This window comes from Cuculus canorus, chromosome 1 (assembly GCF_017976375.1).
Source record: "Cuculus canorus isolate bCucCan1 chromosome 1, bCucCan1.pri, whole genome shotgun sequence".
Lineage (NCBI taxonomy): Eukaryota > Metazoa > Chordata > Aves > Cuculiformes > Cuculidae > Cuculus > Cuculus canorus.
Genome location: NC_071401.1, coordinates 111,132,807 through 111,151,092, shown reverse-complemented (window position 1 = coordinate 111,151,092; position 18,286 = coordinate 111,132,807). Strand labels below are relative to the sequence as shown.

At 35.6% G+C, this 18,286-nt stretch overlaps 1 protein-coding gene across 6 annotated transcripts in view; it reads right to left on the bottom strand.

Moving 5' to 3' along the window:
* The window catches only part of DCAF6 (DDB1 and CUL4 associated factor 6), a 90,730-nt gene that overhangs the window by 6,560 nt on the left and 65,884 nt on the right, over positions 1-18,286 (bottom strand). For 4 of the 6 annotated variants that reach the window (XM_054060388.1, XM_054060402.1, XM_054060411.1 and 1 more), the window contains 4 exons: positions 17,638-17,721; positions 17,160-17,481; positions 11,728-11,769; positions 5,457-5,595 (listed from right to left, as the gene is read on the bottom strand). In XM_054060388.1, the coding sequence (XP_053916363.1) occupies positions 5,457-5,595; positions 11,728-11,769; positions 17,160-17,481; positions 17,638-17,721 (587 nt within the window). The remainder of the gene's footprint in view (positions 1-5,456; positions 5,596-11,727; positions 11,770-17,159; positions 17,482-17,637; positions 17,722-18,286) is intronic. The other 2 variants (XM_054060395.1, XM_054060423.1) reach the window with 1 other exon arrangement.

Sequence of the window (18,286 nt, the reverse complement as noted above, 5' to 3'; positions counted from 1 at the left end):
GTATACTCCTGTTTCCGCAATAGCTCTGCCTCTGAAGGAAGAGCTCGGCAAATGCAGAAACAATATTTAAACACAAATGATCAAACCAAGAAAATTCAGAAGCTTAAAGATCTCCGGAGTAAAGTGGCTGCTAACAGAAAAAATGAGAGGAGTTGGGGCAGACTGAATAGTTCGGAAATAAATGACAGCAGATTTGTCACTTGCCAAAGTGATGGAAATGACACTGGAGACAGGGGTATTTTTACTTTTGGGAAGTTCAGTAAGTGACTGACGTCATGTTTTTGTTGAAATATCTGACCACCTTTGCAAAATGTTTGAAGTGATATAGATAACATTTGCCACCTACCAGTAGTGTTCCCGTGCTATCAAGAAAGAGTATGTGTAATACATTGCCGATATGGATGATTTCTGGGGTTTCTTTACATTTTTTTAAGTACACATTTTGCTGTGTATAAGGTAAGACCTATCTTGCAAAGGCAGTGAGTTATTTGAAGGCCTATTACTTTGCACCGACTCAACTAGCACCACACAAATTATATTATTTTTTAAATCACGTACTCATCAGAAAATACAATTGGATGATCTTTGGTTCTGGCCTACAGCTAACTCCTCTTTAATGATATTGATCATGGATTATAACTAATTCAAACATTGAAGGAAGACTTCTTTGACTGAAGAACTGTACATTTGAAGGATGAAATTCCACACCTCTGAGAAGAACGTGTTAATAATTTTTACTTGAAAGATGCACAAATTACTCAAGAATTTTTTATAAAGCAGAAAAAAATGAGAAGGAATTGACAAACATGGCATTGTGAGTTCAAATGTGCTCATCTGTTTGAGTAAACACAACAGGGCTGGACATGCCCTTGCCTGATGGATATTGCAGAAAGATTCTAGGTCTTCGTGAAGGCTTCCAGAAAACCAACTCTCTCTCATAGCAATGGTATGGTTTGTTGCAGTGCCTCACAGTCAGTGAAGTGAGGCAGATAGTGTACACTTGGTCTGTTCCCTTCTGGCAGCTTCTCCAGGAAGCTCTGACAGAGCTAAGGGAGGCTGGCGTAAGGCTTCCTTTGGAGCAGGAGGACTGTATCAGGAGAGACAGCACAGGCTTCCTGTCTGGTTCTGCCTTTCTTCCCTCGACATCAATGCAAGTCTCTGCTCCTTGTCTTCATGAGATGAAAAGAGGAACAATATCCTCTGGATAAATGGAAACAGAGGGTGGGGTGGTAAGGAACAGGAGGCTCATGCTCTAGGCTAGTATACTATATAATGCTTTATATCCTCTTTCCTTGTGTGAAGCGCTATAATTCATTATAATATAATTATAATTACTGTCTTAAGCTCCATAAATACTTACTGGTCTCTCATCAGCATCGTTGTTCTGGATACACATTTCCTAACAATGCTGTGAACACTTTTCTAATTAAGTGACCATCTCATCTCTCAAAATGTCTTGTGCCGATTCAGAGAATTAAAGCAAACAGCAGATACAGTCAATTACAAGATTGCTAACTTGATCTATACTTGACTCGAAAAACTCTTTGGCAGACAAGCAAATAAATCAACCTTTTTTTTCCTTCTCTTTCTTTCCATCTCTCTCCCCAAAACACAGTATTATCATAGGATTATAAGAATAATGTATTATATGATAATCATTTACACATTTATATTTTTGTATGTATTAATGTTTTATTATTTATATTAAACTCTACTATTTTTACTTCTTAAATGATATTTATTCATAAATAATTATTTGTGTAGTAAATGCTGTATTATTTATTAATAGCGTATTTACTAATTCAGTGGGAAAACTGAAACTCCTTGAGTGTTTCCTAGATCTGCAATCTCATCAGTTTTGGAACTGAAAGCAGCTGAAGCAGTCTGTCCTATTAAACCAAGTAGCATTATGACGAAAATGATCATATAAATGACAGAAACTGCAGGGCAGGGAAAACTAGCAGTAGTGTCAGGTATCCAGTTCCTTGAAATATAAACTTGATATTATGCCACACTTGTTACATTCAAGACACCCTTACAATTACAGCCTGAAAGAATGTGGCTTATTCAATTTCTGAGCTAAATAAATCCACTCTGAAATATTTTTTTCAAGAAGCAACTATCAGGTTTGTTAAATGTAGAATAATCTTTCCATGCTGAGGCATCTCTTGCCCTCCCTTCCTAAAAAAGTTGCAACCCGAACAAAGTCAAACCATTAGTCTGAACTAAAAAGAATGGGTCACTTCTTTCGCTAATGATTAGAAACTCCTTCAGAAATCACTTCTGATTTTATACTCTGAGTAGGACATCGAACCAACCATTGTTAAGCTATTTAAAACAGGAACAGGTCTGGCAGCAGTACCTTCCTCCATTGCTGTCCCACATCATCTACAGGGTGAGAGGTTTGATGGGGTGGCAGAGGCAGGAGAGACACTGCTCCAAGAACAGTCAAAACTCAGTCACAAGGTGTGAGCTGGAAGCTCCACAATAGTCTGATGTTTATGCTGGAGAAAAGAGTCTGGAAGTTAAAAAACTAATCCTACACACAAGATCACACTTTGAACAGTTATCAGTGCCATTTATGAACTCTTTAAATTGATATACAATGGGCAGAAGAGGTACTTATGTAAACAGAAGTTTCCTGTGCAGCGGCTTTCATAGTCCACATAGATGATGTCCAATGTTTGAAATTTAGCTTAAAATAATTTCCTTATTTTCTGTAATTAAGAATACCCTTATATACATTATACTTCCGGTATAAGGGACAGAATTTTGAGTTTGACACTACTTACACAGAATCCTACCACGGATTTCTAATCCATCATAATATAAAGCTCTAATGAGGATGGTGCCTCCACCCCTATCTTTCTTTTTTGCACATTTTTCTCAGAAACTGCACTCGAAAAAAAAGGACGGAGACATTGTCTTGCTCTGTGCTTTGCCTCAGCTACCTTGACTGGAAAATCATCATGATAAAGAACCATATTAGGAAGTTGAACCCTTACTGCTGTTAATAATATGTACTTTATTTCCAGTGTGAGTCTGTCCAGGTTTAAATTTCAGGCTTCTTAGATATTTGTCCACAGAATATATACCAATGACACAGTCAGTGCAATAAAGTCATCCTCATGTCTAAAAAATAAGCCAGAGACGCTGCATTCCTGGATTCTGTAGTGAAAGACCTTGTTTCCAATGTATTTGTCTTTTGGCAGCTTTTGTGTTATAGTTCCTTTTAATATACATTTTTCATAATTCTGTTCAAAGTACATCTAAATTATCTCCAATAATAAATATTTTCATATTTTAATTCTCAGTTATGACTTCTTCCCATTTTCTTTATATTATCTTAACTGCTGATTTTACATTTCTAACATTCATATAATCTGATTTAATCATCATATAAAGTAAAAGAATTGAAATTCACATTTAAAAATTTTGTTTTCAAGCTCATACACACTGACTTCTACTGTATGTATATACAACTTATCCCATTTATTATGTACACACAGATCTCTACTGTTTCGTTAAAGTAAAAAAATTAAAAGGGAGACTGGAGACTTGGGAGTGAGTGGAATAGAGGAAGAATGGTGTATATATATGTAAAAGGATCTAAGACTAGGACTGGAGGGAGAAATAGTAAGGAAAAGACAGGAAAAACACAGAACTGAAGGCACAAGGCAAAAGACAAATTCTGAAGAAAAAGAAAGGGATTTGAAGCTCACAAGAGCATTTTTTCTACCAGCTACAAAGGAACAAGAAATCCCACCCTCTATTATTCCACTACCATCACACCTCCGCTGCCATACCTTCAGATCTGTTTAATGAAAGACCAGTAATACCCAGTATTCCAATGACATTCAAGAGGTTACACGGCAGGGATCTGTGTTCTGGACAGAAAACATTCTAACTCTGCCAATGGTGTAAGCAAACATCAGTATAATGAAACTTATCTTTTGTGTTCTGACAATATAAGAATCACACTTAAAATATGCTTATAGGTAAGAAAGCACCAGAACTATTCAATTTGCCTGCATAAGCTTAATTCATTCTCTGTGTGTATTAAAACACTTTACGTTCATCTATCTGACAAGACAATTTTGCCCCTGGGCTGCTCAGGCGTATAGGAAACGACCTCTCTAAGCTGTGTCATTCACATATTTAAAAGGAAAATACCATCAACCCTCGCCTTGCATGAAATGGGGTATTGATAAAAATGTAATTCATCTGAAGTTTGCCACTACAGAAACCAAGAGCGAAAATTACATCATCTTCTATTGTACACATTCCTCCTCATAGGCGCTCAAGGAAACAAAAGCAAAACCACCAACCCACATCCCAAAGAAACTAAGCAACAAAATATATTAAATAATCTGTATAATAATCATACACAGATGGAGTCTGAATTAAGACCACTTATGCAAGCTTAGCTAGTATCATCTAACTACAAATCGCTGGATGCTTTGACTTTTAAACTAATGGGGTTTTGAGCAATTAAAATTAATTTCTGAAACAGAGTAAAAAATTCCTTGCAATTGATCAAAGTTTATTCTAAGCCTTGTTCCTTATGTAGTCTGAAATGTGCATTTACTGAAGCATTTTCCCCTACTATAAATAAAACTATTCATACAACTCTTCAAAACTGGTTTTGGAGGCAGAGGGACTACTCTTCAGATCATCTGCAAAATAATACGTCCGCTACTCCTAAAAAATACTACCTAGTACTCAGAACTTCATATCTTCAAAATACAGTAAAAAGCAAAAAAGGAAATAGCAGGGAAAACAATATTTGTTTCTCTCACATCACCACTTTACAAACACAGTAACTGCATTTTTCTTGGAGTAAAGTATTTTGTATGAAAAAGACAGAGTATTTAGTATAGTACAACTTAATGGCTAGCAATATTTCCTTTTTTTAATTCAGAGAGGTCAAAACTCTTTAAAATAATGACTTAATACTCACTTTTTCTTCCAAGCTGTTCAAAGTAATTATTTAATCTTTACCTTTAAAGAGTTTGGAAGGGAACGTGAGGATTAAATCATAAGGTAGGAACATTTTATAGTACTTAACCTGACAGACAAAATGAAAAAAGAAGCTAAGCAAAATACCCAAGATTTCAAAGGATTTCAAGGGGAGACAGTCTTAAACTCAAGAAAACTTAAATGCCTAACAGAGTGACACGAGTCATGCTAACTTGAATTTTCACTTAGAGCAAATTATATGGCTTCCAACTGAACAGTCTTAAACTCAAGAAAACTTAAATGCCTAACAGAGTGACACGAGTCATGCTAACTTGAATTTTCACTTAGAGCAAATTATATGGCTTCCAACTGAACATACAAGCAAAAGTGCTTACTATACATTACAATATCTTTTCTGGCAAGCATAGCAGCATGGCAGCTACACTGATTTTGTCCATAAAATCTCTACAGTTCCCAAAACAGACAAAGTGTTTTACCATTGTCCGGGAGTTCCGATGACCTTTATAAACCATTTTTATTAAAGGACGTCTAATATTCAGCGTCTCCAGTTCTTCCATTTCTTTTCTTTCTTTCCTCCTTCTGAAGAGCTCCTGAATGCGGGCAACAGCAGATCGTCTATAAAGTGCAGACAAAGAGAACACAACTGAAAGATCATTTCCAAACACCGAAATGAGCTATCAAAAAGAACTATGAAATACTAATTAGGCACTCAAACACACTCTCCTTAAGTTTGGAACAGACATCAGCGTTATCCCAAATGTAAAATTACAGACTTTCATTTCTTCCACCCTGACTTAGAACAAGAACAGCATGCAAGACAGTGGAATGTCAAGTGATGCAACATTTTATTTCCTCTCTGAAGAACAAACTTCAGCTCTTGGCAAAATTCACATGCTATTCTGTTCTTTGGCGCTAGAGACATTCTCCACCTACAATGAGGTAACAAAGTTCTGAAGTGAAAAAAATCTATGGCAAACCAGAAGTTTTTAAAACTGAAAAAGTTATTAAGGAACTAGTGCGCCTTCCAGTGTGATTTGGTTTCCCCCCCAAGTTTAGTTTTGTTACATGTATTTCTCTTCACTATTTCTGTATGACAAGAATCACGATTTAGACAGCTTTAAAGAAGTTATTACTAAGGAACGGGATGATTTGAGAGCAAGTACTGTAGCAACTACCCCATACATTAGCAGTAAAGAAAACATCTGAAGACTCCCTACAATAACAGTGCAAAATTATTACACATTTTGCTTTGTGACCATTTAGTTCTGGGAATCTACTTTCTGATTAATCTGAGAAAACATCCTGGTGCCATATTTTTCCTGTTTATCTCTAAATTTGCAAATCCTTGCAATTCCAGATATAAACAAGCTGTCACATCCCTGCACCTAACTCTTTTTCTACTTTTATTCTGTATCAGGATTATCGTTAGCTTTGAGGTCCTGAACAGTCCTAGGGGGATGTCCTTCTCAGAAGGAAAATATAAAGATTTTAGCAGAATGCAAGGAGTCAGACCATAACAGGACTTTATATGACTCTGGAAAGTAAACTCAGGCAGAACTGAATATATTTGGTCTTCAGGATGCTGCTACCAGAAAGCTAGTAACCACAATTTGCCCACAAGTTATGCCGTATGGTGTTTCAGTCACTGATCTTGGGGACTCTTGCAACAAGTCCTCTTTTCCACTAATTAAACCATCAGATCTATTTCATAACTAATTCTCTCTGCCTGCATTATGCTTAGATTTTTGTTTTGCATTTGTCATAAGAGAAAGTTGGACAAAAAAAATTAAGGTTAAGTGCGTGCTATCTTACAGGTAGACGAAGAAGGAAAATGAATGCAAGTAATGAGTCATTAATATAAATTAAAAAAAAAAAACCCAAACAAGTAAACGCAGACACAACAAACCACAAATTGTCATACTAAGATCATCTAATACAGCTAAGCTTTTGAAAGATATTTTAATATTTTTTTAATAGAAACTAGAAGAGATTTGTAAGCACTAGCCAACAGATCCACCAGACTATTTATTACAATACATTTCTTAGAAGTGTGTCTAGCAAACAATCCTACAAAAATAGACTACTTCTTCCTTTGTGAGAGTTTTCTATCCTCTCAAAATCTCACATCTAGGCAAGTTTCTACCTCTTCCTTCTTATACTACACTAAATAAATATACTGTATTTATTACTTAGTCCTTATAATATGTGGAGCCTCAACTTTAGTCTTCAACAGATTTAAGAAAAGAGTTCTTCTAAAAGTCTTCATACAATGGAGGAAAGAAAAAGAAGTCCATGTTCTTTATCTACTATGCTTAAAGACTACAGAAATATTCTCCTCACCAGTTTACTTCCATATGAAGAAAAAAGAAGGGTGGCACATCTACATAAAACATTTAAAGGAACTTTAAACAAGTACTTGCATACATTTGGGGTTGCACTTGTTATTAAAACAGATGAGTTTTGGGTGAGAAAGTAAAAGCAAGCATCACGTAATAACAAGTACTCTGCTACCAACCCCATCAGTGATTTCACAGCTTTAGCAACAGCACACAGAGCTCTTCAGCAATACGGGACCCTTTCGGTTTCAGAAGCTCAGCTGCTAGCATTACAGTTATCACTTACTGTGCTTGCTATTTGTATTTTCAGTGTATCTATCTACTAATTAATTAATTAGCAAAAGATATGCCGTAAAAGAATGCGAGAAGTTAAACATCATTAGGATTGGCAAAGCAGTAGACTTGTCCAGCTCTTTCAGTAGGGTTACTTGCTAGACAGCAGTAACAAGTCTTGGGAACAGAAGATGGTATTGAAGTAACTAATTGGTAATCCAAAGTAGGTTTTTGCAGAATTTTTCATCTTAGAAAAATTAATGTTCTTCTCTAAATCCCCTCTAGGCTTGAATGCAGACATTACAAAAAACCCTCAAGATTATTGAGCAGTCAAAATCATGCATTTTTAAACAAAACGTGGAAGGACAGAAACAGCTTTTGGTAAAAACGCTGTCTTTTAACTAAATGAATTTTTGAATTTAAAATCCTGATTTTTTTAAAAGGCATGAATGGACCGATATTTAGTGATCTTGTAAAGTCAATGATTACCTTCAACAGGGAGAATGCAGCCAAGCACACATGGCTGTAACTGTGGTACTGTTAGGGGGCACTCTAGTAACAACCTGCTTAAAGCAGGAACCTGGCAGACGTAAGTCTCCTCCAGGAAAGGTAAATATGAGCCCAACCTAATGACATTTCAGAGCAAACAACATTACAGGAAAAAAGATTCTCTCAGAGAATTATTACTTTTCCATAACTACAGATTTTCTATACATTCTTCAAGTCACACACAAAAAAAGACCGATTAAAAAGCCAACATATTTGTTTTTGTGTTTTTTTAATTTGCATTTTTTATGAGCAATTTCTGCCTGTGACAACATCAATTTAGACAGAAGTCTAATCACTTGGAGCATCAGCAGATACAGAAGAGCACTGGGCAATTCCTGCTGTTCTCAAGTTAAGCCCAAGCTAAGTCTGACTAAGAGTTGCCGCTTCCCTTCCAAATTGTGTAGTGTTCCAAGCACACAATGCCAAATAATGAAATTTATGCATTTTGTGTTGGCACTCCTCAGGCAACTCCATCAATTGATACAGTTGGATTAGGTATTCACATTCAGGCATCCGATAACGAAGATGCCTGAGAAATGCTGGATACAGATTAATGTTATTAGTTTTATGGTATGGAAAATGTTAGGTCTGGTAAAGCAAACAAAATGGAACTTTTAGTTATGCTTTTAATAATGCAAGTAGTGCTCCAACTTCAGACCTTCTAGTCTGCAGGTGTAAAGACTTAAGTGTATTTTGTCAAATTTTGTGGTACTTCAGTACAATATCTTACAATGAAGCTGGAGTGTGTCTTCCAGAAGATAATTTTTAAAAACTACTTCCAAATACAAGAATATAGACATGACTCAGAGCACAACTTTTCGTCTTATGATCAGCCAGATTTGAAGTCTTCAAAGCAGATTGTTGTTAACATTAATTATCAAAAGGACATTTAAATTAAGTCCCAGATGAGTGGAATAGGGATTTAGAAGTGCAGCTATTATATTCTTTCAGTTAAACATAGGTTCAAAAGAAAAAAAAAAAACAAAACCCAAACCCACAAGAATGCTGTGACACAGACTGATCCACAGCTATGTATTATACATAGAGAGAAATGGAGAAGATGTAAACGTGTAAGTTAAGCCTAGAAAAAAAAAATTCCACATAGGGCATTTTCTGTATGCTTAGAAACTCTGAAGTGTAATAAGGAGTTTTTAAATTAAAATCTATGCAATCTGCACAATTAAATAACTAGTTTGTTTCTTAAAGTACAATGTCACATATTGCTCTTCAAAAAATAATTTTTTTGAGGAGGAGCATACCTCAGTTCCCAATCTATGTTACTAAACAATTTCTGTCTAGCTAGCCCTGCATGGTTTAAAATCACTATTGCTCATCTACTAGTGAGAAGAGAGTCGAAATTAATGACGTGCTTTTCAAAAGAGGGAAAAACTGAACAATTATCCATCAACTGAATCTATAACAATCTACTGGAATTCTGCTACAAACTTTGTTCCTCTAGAGAAGAACATAAAATTAATCTGGTGCCCTTGATATCCCTGCTTCTTCCAAGCACCTCTACCACAGACTGATCATCTCCTAAGCCAGGCTGACAGTAGCTGGCTGTAGAGTTCATGTGCTGGCTTCCTTTTCCCATCTGTCTTGTCTCAGTTCTGATTGATTAATACATTATGGATTCTTTCAGTATTAAGGATTTTTGTCACTTCTTAAGTTTCCAAATTTACTTATGCACAGACAGCCAAACATTGTCTCTTTTACTTAAATACTCTGGTTCCTTCCCTTCTGTTCTTTTGAGTTATTACTTTTTTTTAACTCTTGTTGTCATCTTCTCATTTGAACTATTTTTCCTATCCAAAACAGCTGCAGGGAACCTAAAGCTTAGAACTATTAACTTAGAAGTTATTTCTCTGATGCCTTATGATCATTTCTTCATTGATTGTGTAGAGGAATCTGCATGCTAGCTACCATGTTCCTGCCCCCAGCACTTCCATCCGCGTGTTTGAACAAGCGGGCAATCATCACCAAATTGAAATTCAGCTCAGAAGTGACTAATTACTAAACCATTGTACCGATCTTTATCTCAACTCATGAGTTCTTTTGCTTTTACCCTCCTGCTTCTCTTCCCTATCCCACTGCGAGGAGAGTGAGTGAGCAGATGTGTAGAGCTGAGCTGCCTATCAGTGTTAATCTACAAACATCACATCAAAATAGATGCCCTTTCTAAATAGCAAGATTTGATTATATTACTCATTTTAATTACCAAGCAACCATGTTTCTTTAGAAGCCTATAAAGCTGTGGAAAAGATTTACTACTGCTGTCATACTTCATGCAATAAGATAGCTCAAAAAGAAGGGCAAGACGATTACACGAACAGCATACTGACTCTAGCCTAAAACCCAAGTTATTTCACTGCTGATCATACAAACAGAAATGTTTACCATAATGCACTCCCATAAGTCAATTCCTGGCCTTCCAACACAACCAGTATTTCAGCTATTCTTGGCTACAAAGCATTTTTAAATTTTCACCCAATATGCCACACAGTGACAATGAAAATCTGAGAAAAAAATATACTGATAAAAGATTCTATGATGAATGCATAATTATTTTTATATTAAATTTACAGCAATATGAAACAAATATTCCCAAGGGCTATGCTGAAGAGCTAAAGAACTCCATGGTAAGCATGTTTAATATAGAAAAAATGTTTATCATGAAATTTAAAGAACAAAAGGTACACAGGTTCCTGAACCTTTAAGAAAGTTGCAGAGTTAAATCCATTACTCATATTCCAATATGAGCTGGAATTGTAGACAAGAAATGCATATCTTCGCTCTTTTCCTACAGGCATTCAAAATATAAGACTCAAGCTAAGTCTTTTATGAAACCACAACCTCAGTCTTGTCCTTTCCAGTCACACAATGCCAAGATGTTAATTTCATCATTAGAACTATTTTTGCCCATTTCCCCTGTAATACAGCCTTTGGCATTAAATCACAGTAGATAGTTTCTCCCTCTGGCGCTTGGCCAAACAAACTGCACAAATTGGTTTGTGTTCCTGCAACTGATTCTCCCAAGTATTTCAATGAGGAAAATGAAAATGTCACTTCATCTCATATAACTTCATTACAACAAATATTGTATAAGATTTAGCATGCCTCCTGCTAAATATGTATTCTCAAACATAGCTTTAATAATTATACTCAGTTCCATAACCTTGTTCAGGCAAAAAACAAACTGTCTTTGAAACACTTATTCTGATATTTTTGTCCAGAACTGGGTGTTCTCTTCTACCAGACAAAGCCAGTCAGCAGTGGCACATGCAAATACAACACAGTCCTTAGCAGCTCAATAAAAAAAAAGAATTTGCTTTTCACAAATTACACACTTTTCAAAATCCATTAATTTCTATGGCACACAATAAAGAGGTTAATAGGTTGTTACGTGTATACACTGCCATTTCTTTTCAATTTCCATGCAATACATGCAGCTAAATATGTCAAGCATATGCTCTGTAATTCATAGCACTTTGAGTACAGCAATTCTTAAAATGCCAGTTAGACAAGAACCTGATAAATCTGTTATATGGCAATAAAAAAGGAGGAGGGGAGGAAGAAAATAATTAATTACCTCATTATTCTATCACCTATCGCTGTTCCTCTGATATTATATCTAGTAAAGGGAACAACAACCGAAGTCATTCAAAAATTCTGGGTATCGTTTTTAAAAGGTTAGCATCTATTACAAAATGTGCTCTAAGTATTCCAACGGAGAAGCCTCCTTCTCCTCAATATGTTAGTATATGAGACTACTTTGATTTCAGCAAAAATCATATTCAGATTACATCATAACAGTACACAAGGTTGATCTTATAAAATGCAGTAATTCTTCAAAGGTCACACCAGAAGTGGAAGCAGCTGCATAATCGTTTCCATTTTATGTCCATATTTGTTTGAAATTTTAGTTTAACATTTAGTTTAACATTTTCCAGGCTTAGCCTCTGCTCATAAATCAGTTCCTGTCGAAGTCCAAACAAAATTAATTCAGTCATTTAAGTAGGAAAGCAGCCCTCAGAGAGTTGCTTTGACTAATTTGTGAAAATTAAGATCAATCCATTAAAAACTGCACTCTCCGTGCATGAGGAACATGTGTTTTGCGTAGATCTTTTTTCCTCCCATGGATTACAAAGTAGAGTGCTAAGGCAAGCCATATTATCTATCTCTGTTTCATCTAAATTTGTTGGACTTCCTAAGTTTTAAAGAAGATACACTATATGCATACTTCAAGATTTAAAACTCACATATCTCCTATATTTAAGGGAAAGGATCTTTTCCTGTAGATTCTCTAAAATGCCCAGAAATTTATGTTCTCTATTGAGTATTCAGCTAAACTTCTCTGCCCTACGAAACAGTATATTTAGAAATATTCTCTGCAGTTCCTTATATATTTTGTTAAAAAGGGCACGTATTGGCTAGTCCAATGACAATAAAAAATTAAATAAGTAGCTTCTTTTGGTCACCGATCTTCACCATTACTATACTGATGTTCAGTGGCTACAGAAATACTGCAGAAAAAGTCAGATGTCACATTCTCAATTACTTCTTTCAAAGAAATGTCCTCTGTGTCTGTCCTGGTTTCAGTTGGGATAGAGTCAATGTTCTGCCTAGTAGCTGGTGCAGTGCTGTTTTTTTGGATTTAGTATGAGAATAATGTTGATAGTAACAACTAAAAACATTGCTGTGTTAAGTAGTGCTTGCACTAAGTCAAACTCTTTTCAGCTTCTCATGCTCTGCTAGTGAGCAGGTGCTGGGAGAGAACATAGCCAGGACAGCTGACCCAAACTGGCCAAAGGGATATTCCATATCACATGACATCATTCTCGGTATATAATTGTGGGGGGGGGAGTTGGCCATGGGGCAATCACTGCTTGCGGACAGGCTGGACATCAGTCACTGGGTGGTGTGCAATTGTATTACGTATCACTTGTTTGGTATTATTTTATTATTTATTTATGTTACTATTGTTGTTATTATTATCTTTCCTTTTTGCTGTCCTGCTAATCTGACTTTATCTCAACCCACAAGTTTTAACTCCACTGGGGTTGCAGGGTGATCAAACAGCTGCATGGTGCTTAGTTGCCAGTTAGCATTAAACCCTGCCAGTGCCAAAACTATTCCTAGCTGATTCCTAGTCCACATTCAGTTGACTCAGCCAATTTATCAACCATACGATTGTGATATTTTTACACATTTTGCTGCTAATATTCTAAGTCCTTTTCAAATTATTAAAGCAATTGCAAACTTTATGTTTCTGTATCTGTTGCACAGTCTTTCCCAACAGCCCAGTTTCAGGTTAGTTGGTAAGAAACTCTATCCTTACTGTGCTTTGAGATTTATAAGCACCCACAAAAAGACATGATGTCCCTTGTATCTATCCTTAGGCTATGTAAGAGAGGAAAGACCCAATCCTAGTTTGAAAACATTAACAGTTGGATGTGTACCCAAACAAAATTTAAATAATTGAAGCTCTATAATCATTAGATTTGCAAAATGGACAACATTCTATTAATAATTCTGAAATCTACATCCATCTTACTAAACTAAAGTGAGATGAGTTTATGTAGCAGGAAGTTCTCCACTTATTTAACTGCAAGTGCTATCGATAGAGCTATCAAAAGGGTAGCTCTGCCACTTCTTTTCCTGAAGAAGTGTAAAGATCATAATTTCACAGTACAGAATCAGAAGACTACCCTTCCTTTCTCACCAGAGAAATTTGTACTTCGCAGTCAGAAAATGACTCCGAGATAGTTTCCTTTATCTTAATTTCCCCAGCCATGGAATTTTTCTTCAATATAAAAAAATAGCTAGTTATTAGGTATATAGAAAACCTAAAATTGGTTGCAGATAAAACCAATATTGTTATACACTGGAAAAGCTTTATTAGCTAAACAGATTTTAGCATTCTGTTTCAGAAGGCTACAGCCTCTTTTTACTTCTTTGTCTTAAAGAAAAATTAAAAATAAACTTTTTTTTTTTTTTGCCACTGCATAAAACAGTTTCACAAAAGGTAGGTTATTGCAGGCTAGTCTTATAGCCTTCTCTGGAAAGGAAAAAAAAAAACAAACCAACCCTCCAAACCTCACATCAACTCCCCTCTAGATATTCTAGAAAGAAAAAAATCTACTTTATTACTTCTGTATTAATGCCATTAATTTTGTCATAGGATGACACATTGGAAACTAAATTATTAGATAAACTTGAGAATATGACATTTAGTAAAGGAGTTGTTAGGTAACACAATATACTAAGCGAGAAAAGAGAAAATGTAAGCCTACAGGAAACATACTGGTGGAGTTAAGCACCAGTCTTGACGGTAGTTTTGTTTAATATATTGCTAATAGTCTTTGAGCAAAATGTAGGAATGTACTCATGCAGCGCATTGAGGACAAAAGTTTGGGTTACTTTATGACTATAGAGGGGACTGTAGGACCTTGAGGAAAAGAGGTGGGTAGAAATTCAGTAGTATAAATTCGACAGTCATACACTTCTGAGCTTCCGTCTGGTGAAAGATAAGAACACATTAATTTGAAATTATGAAGTAGGAAAGACTTCAGTATCCTAACTGATCTTGTGTCTGACACAAGGCACCACTATGACAGTGCCATAAGCAAGAGAGAAGGATATAACTACAGCTCACTCATGTCTCCGAGAACTTTCTTTAGACCAAGAGCAATACTCATACCATCAATCCAGACAGTGCAGTGTGCATAATTCTGGTCTACCATATTCAGGAAAGAAGCGGAAGATCGAGGACCACAGACAGGAACCAGCACGATGGCAGGAAAACCACAAATTTTTACTGCTAAGAGTGAGAAAAACTTGGCACTCTTAATGTAGCGAGACAAAAACTAAAAATGGACATGATGAACATCATTCAAATAATAAGCAGTGGGCATGAAAAATTATTTCAATCAAAACAGTATGTTATCACAAAAGGAGATGACTAATTTTGGTCAATTTATACCTATTATTGTAGCAATGTTTTGAGGTAGCTTCCCAGTAGTTAAAGAGGCCAGGGGAATTTTACATAAATTTGATTAGTTTATAAAAGGAATTATACGCTATAACAGGACTTCTAGTTCCTTTCACTTTATTTCATATGTGGTATAAATACTAAGAGGACTCATAGCTAGCCTTTAAAACTATCACTTCCTGCTTTCTCTCTGGAAATCCAAATTCCTTTGACCACACACAGGATGTCTTACTTTTCCTTCAGTATATAAAAGGGCACTGAGAAAATCCCGAAACCAAAAAAATAGAAGGGAATGTAATAATGTAAACATATATCTGTCTGCTCAGCAGTCAAATGAGAAAACTTCACTGCTTGCATATGCAAAAAAGAAGAACAAAATGAATTGGTCAGGCTTTGAACCTGAGTAATGAAAGCCTGGAGGCAATCCTAAACCACTGATGAATACGCAGCAATTTTTGTCACATCTTATTTGAGGGAAGAATAAGGAAGCAGGGGGCTGCTAAATAATTTTAATTGTATCATTAATTTAGTTGAATGATCTTTCCTCTATGATAAATTTAAACTGCTACTGGAAGAAATCTCTCTGCACACAAAGAAGGAAAAAAAGCATATCAGATGAAGTGTAACTTCATTCAAGATGTCCTCTCTAGTGGGAAATTGTAATAGCTATATGATACCTGGAAGCGTCATTACATTACTACAAAAACTATTACATCATAAAGGCAACATAAGGTGCATGAAGAGAAACTAAGAATCCGGCTCGAAAACAGAAATGGGATTAAAATTGTAGGGCTTTTCACAGCTCACTCTTCAATCAATAGATCATTATGAACATTAGCTTTCCAGAGGAAATTACTTCTGCCATTAGATGTTTATCTACAATTACTTACTATTGCATGGAAAGTTAATGGATTCAGACAGAATCTGTATATATTAGCTTTTTCATAAAAAGTCATTTAGTAAGCAAAATTACTCGTGCTATGTAATAAGAAACCACTGACTGTTTTTTCTGCCATTACGGACAATATGGTGGCTTATGACTTTTCTTTTTTTTTTACCTGCAAATTATTCAAAACCTTCTCTACGTGCAACTATAAATTCTTTCCAATCTCCTAGTGAATGTATGTTGTAATGCTTCCTGTAAAGAATTTGCATTGCCAGTGTAAGAAATCAATAGCAAGATAATGCTGCATTTGAACAGGACAGGAGTAAAGCTAAGGCATCTGACACTGGGTTACATAACATCTAAAACAAGTAAAACTGCTATTTTAAGTCTAACAATAGAGGTGTTGCTAAAATAATTATCACAGTTTTTAAATTGAAAGTCCAAGAATTGAAACTAGTGAACAAAGGTATTTAAACAGCAATAGCAAATTGGGTTCTAAGTTTACCACATAATCAGGCAAGTATGTATAGCTGTTTATATTTTACAAGAAAAAAGAAATACACAAAGCTTACAAAATGTGCCTTTTATGAATGACAACTAGCAATCTACCTAGTTTTTTGATAGGTATACGTACTGATATTGAATAACCAACCAAAAAAAAGGATCATAGACTTTCTCCTTCAGAAAAAGAATGAAAAATTGAACATACCAGTCTTCATGAATGTACTACACACAAACAGAATTGCTGAACAACAGCAGTTAAAAGCTCTTGCTTTGCTGAAGTAAGAACACCTAAAGTACAGCTGAAAGACAAGGCGTGCCTACGCAAATTTATAAACTTTCTACACTTACGACTACAGGGAGAATGATAAATCATTAATGGCAAAGATTTAGCAGTGGAGTACTCAGCAGGCAAGAAATAAGAATGAGCAGGTATTAGATATGTAGCAACTTGCCTGGCTAGGAGGGATAATACAGCTATACACATCTTACATACAGGCAAATGTCCTCAGCCATCAAGCTCTTGGCTAGCTGTCAAAGAACAAGTTATTACAATTAAGGATATGAGGTGTAGGTTTCTAGAACTTCCATTCAAAAAAAAAGCATTTTGGTAAGCAATAGCTGAGATAAATAGTCACCTAACCTGTGTCCTGGTCCTCCTCGATACCGTGCCCCTGGGATCAGAACTGGATCATCATCACTATCATCAGTTTCTTGGAGAGCTGAGGTTCTGGTAGAGGACTCATCTGGAGTTGCAAGCCCTGAGGATTCTGGTTGTGGCTGAGGTTCATCATTTGCAGCAAGTGAGTTGGCAGTGGATTCAGGACTCTGACTTGAAATGTCTTGATTCGCACTTTTTTCACAGGAGGTTTCTTCCTCTACATTGCCAGAGACAGTGTCAGCATTCGAGCCATTTTCTTCTGGGTGGATTCCAGAATGCTCAGGACCAGATTGATCTGATACAGCTAACAGAAAATATCGGGAAAAGTAAGTCACAGCATTTATGACTATAGCCTATTTTATAAGACATTATAAATAGCATACTGAGTTTATATTGGAAACTTAATTTTCCATTCTCTACTTCTTTCTACAACTACATTTGAAAGAGCAAAGATACATACTGGATTCTGTTTTCTCTACAGTTTCATCTACAGTTTTCAGTTCTTCAGCACTTGTATCTTCCTTGGGAGATTCATCAGGAACTCCTGAGTTAAACAACTTGATATTACATCATATGATTTCATTTAGATGCACATCTATAATGTAAGCAAACTTAAGTGATTCTAGCACTCCTAGATCAAACTAAACAAAGCAATCCCCTCCAAAGCCCATATGTCACTTTACTGAAATCTCAAATATTAATCACATAAAAGTCAGTATATATAAACCTACCTATTTACCTAGGTCAAAACGCTAACAAAGGAAAAAGCATTTATTTCTTGTTCCTTGATATACTTAATATCCTATGCCTTAAGAACTTCAGTTGCAAAAGTAGCATTAATACTCTTGAAACAGATGGTCACTTACTGAAATCTATGATTTCTGAAGACAGAAATTAATTAAGTTATCTCTCTATTAAAAGTGATTTTTCTATAAAAAAGCAAAACTTCTCTGGAACCAGTCATTTAACTTGACTGCCCTTCTGGCAATGAACTGAGCAAGACAACCACTTGTAACAAAATAGCTTGAAAGAAAGCTTGAAAGAAATGGAACAAAAACCTAGCACTCATTAATGACTCCAAAGTGCAATTGCTTTATTTTCCAATACAA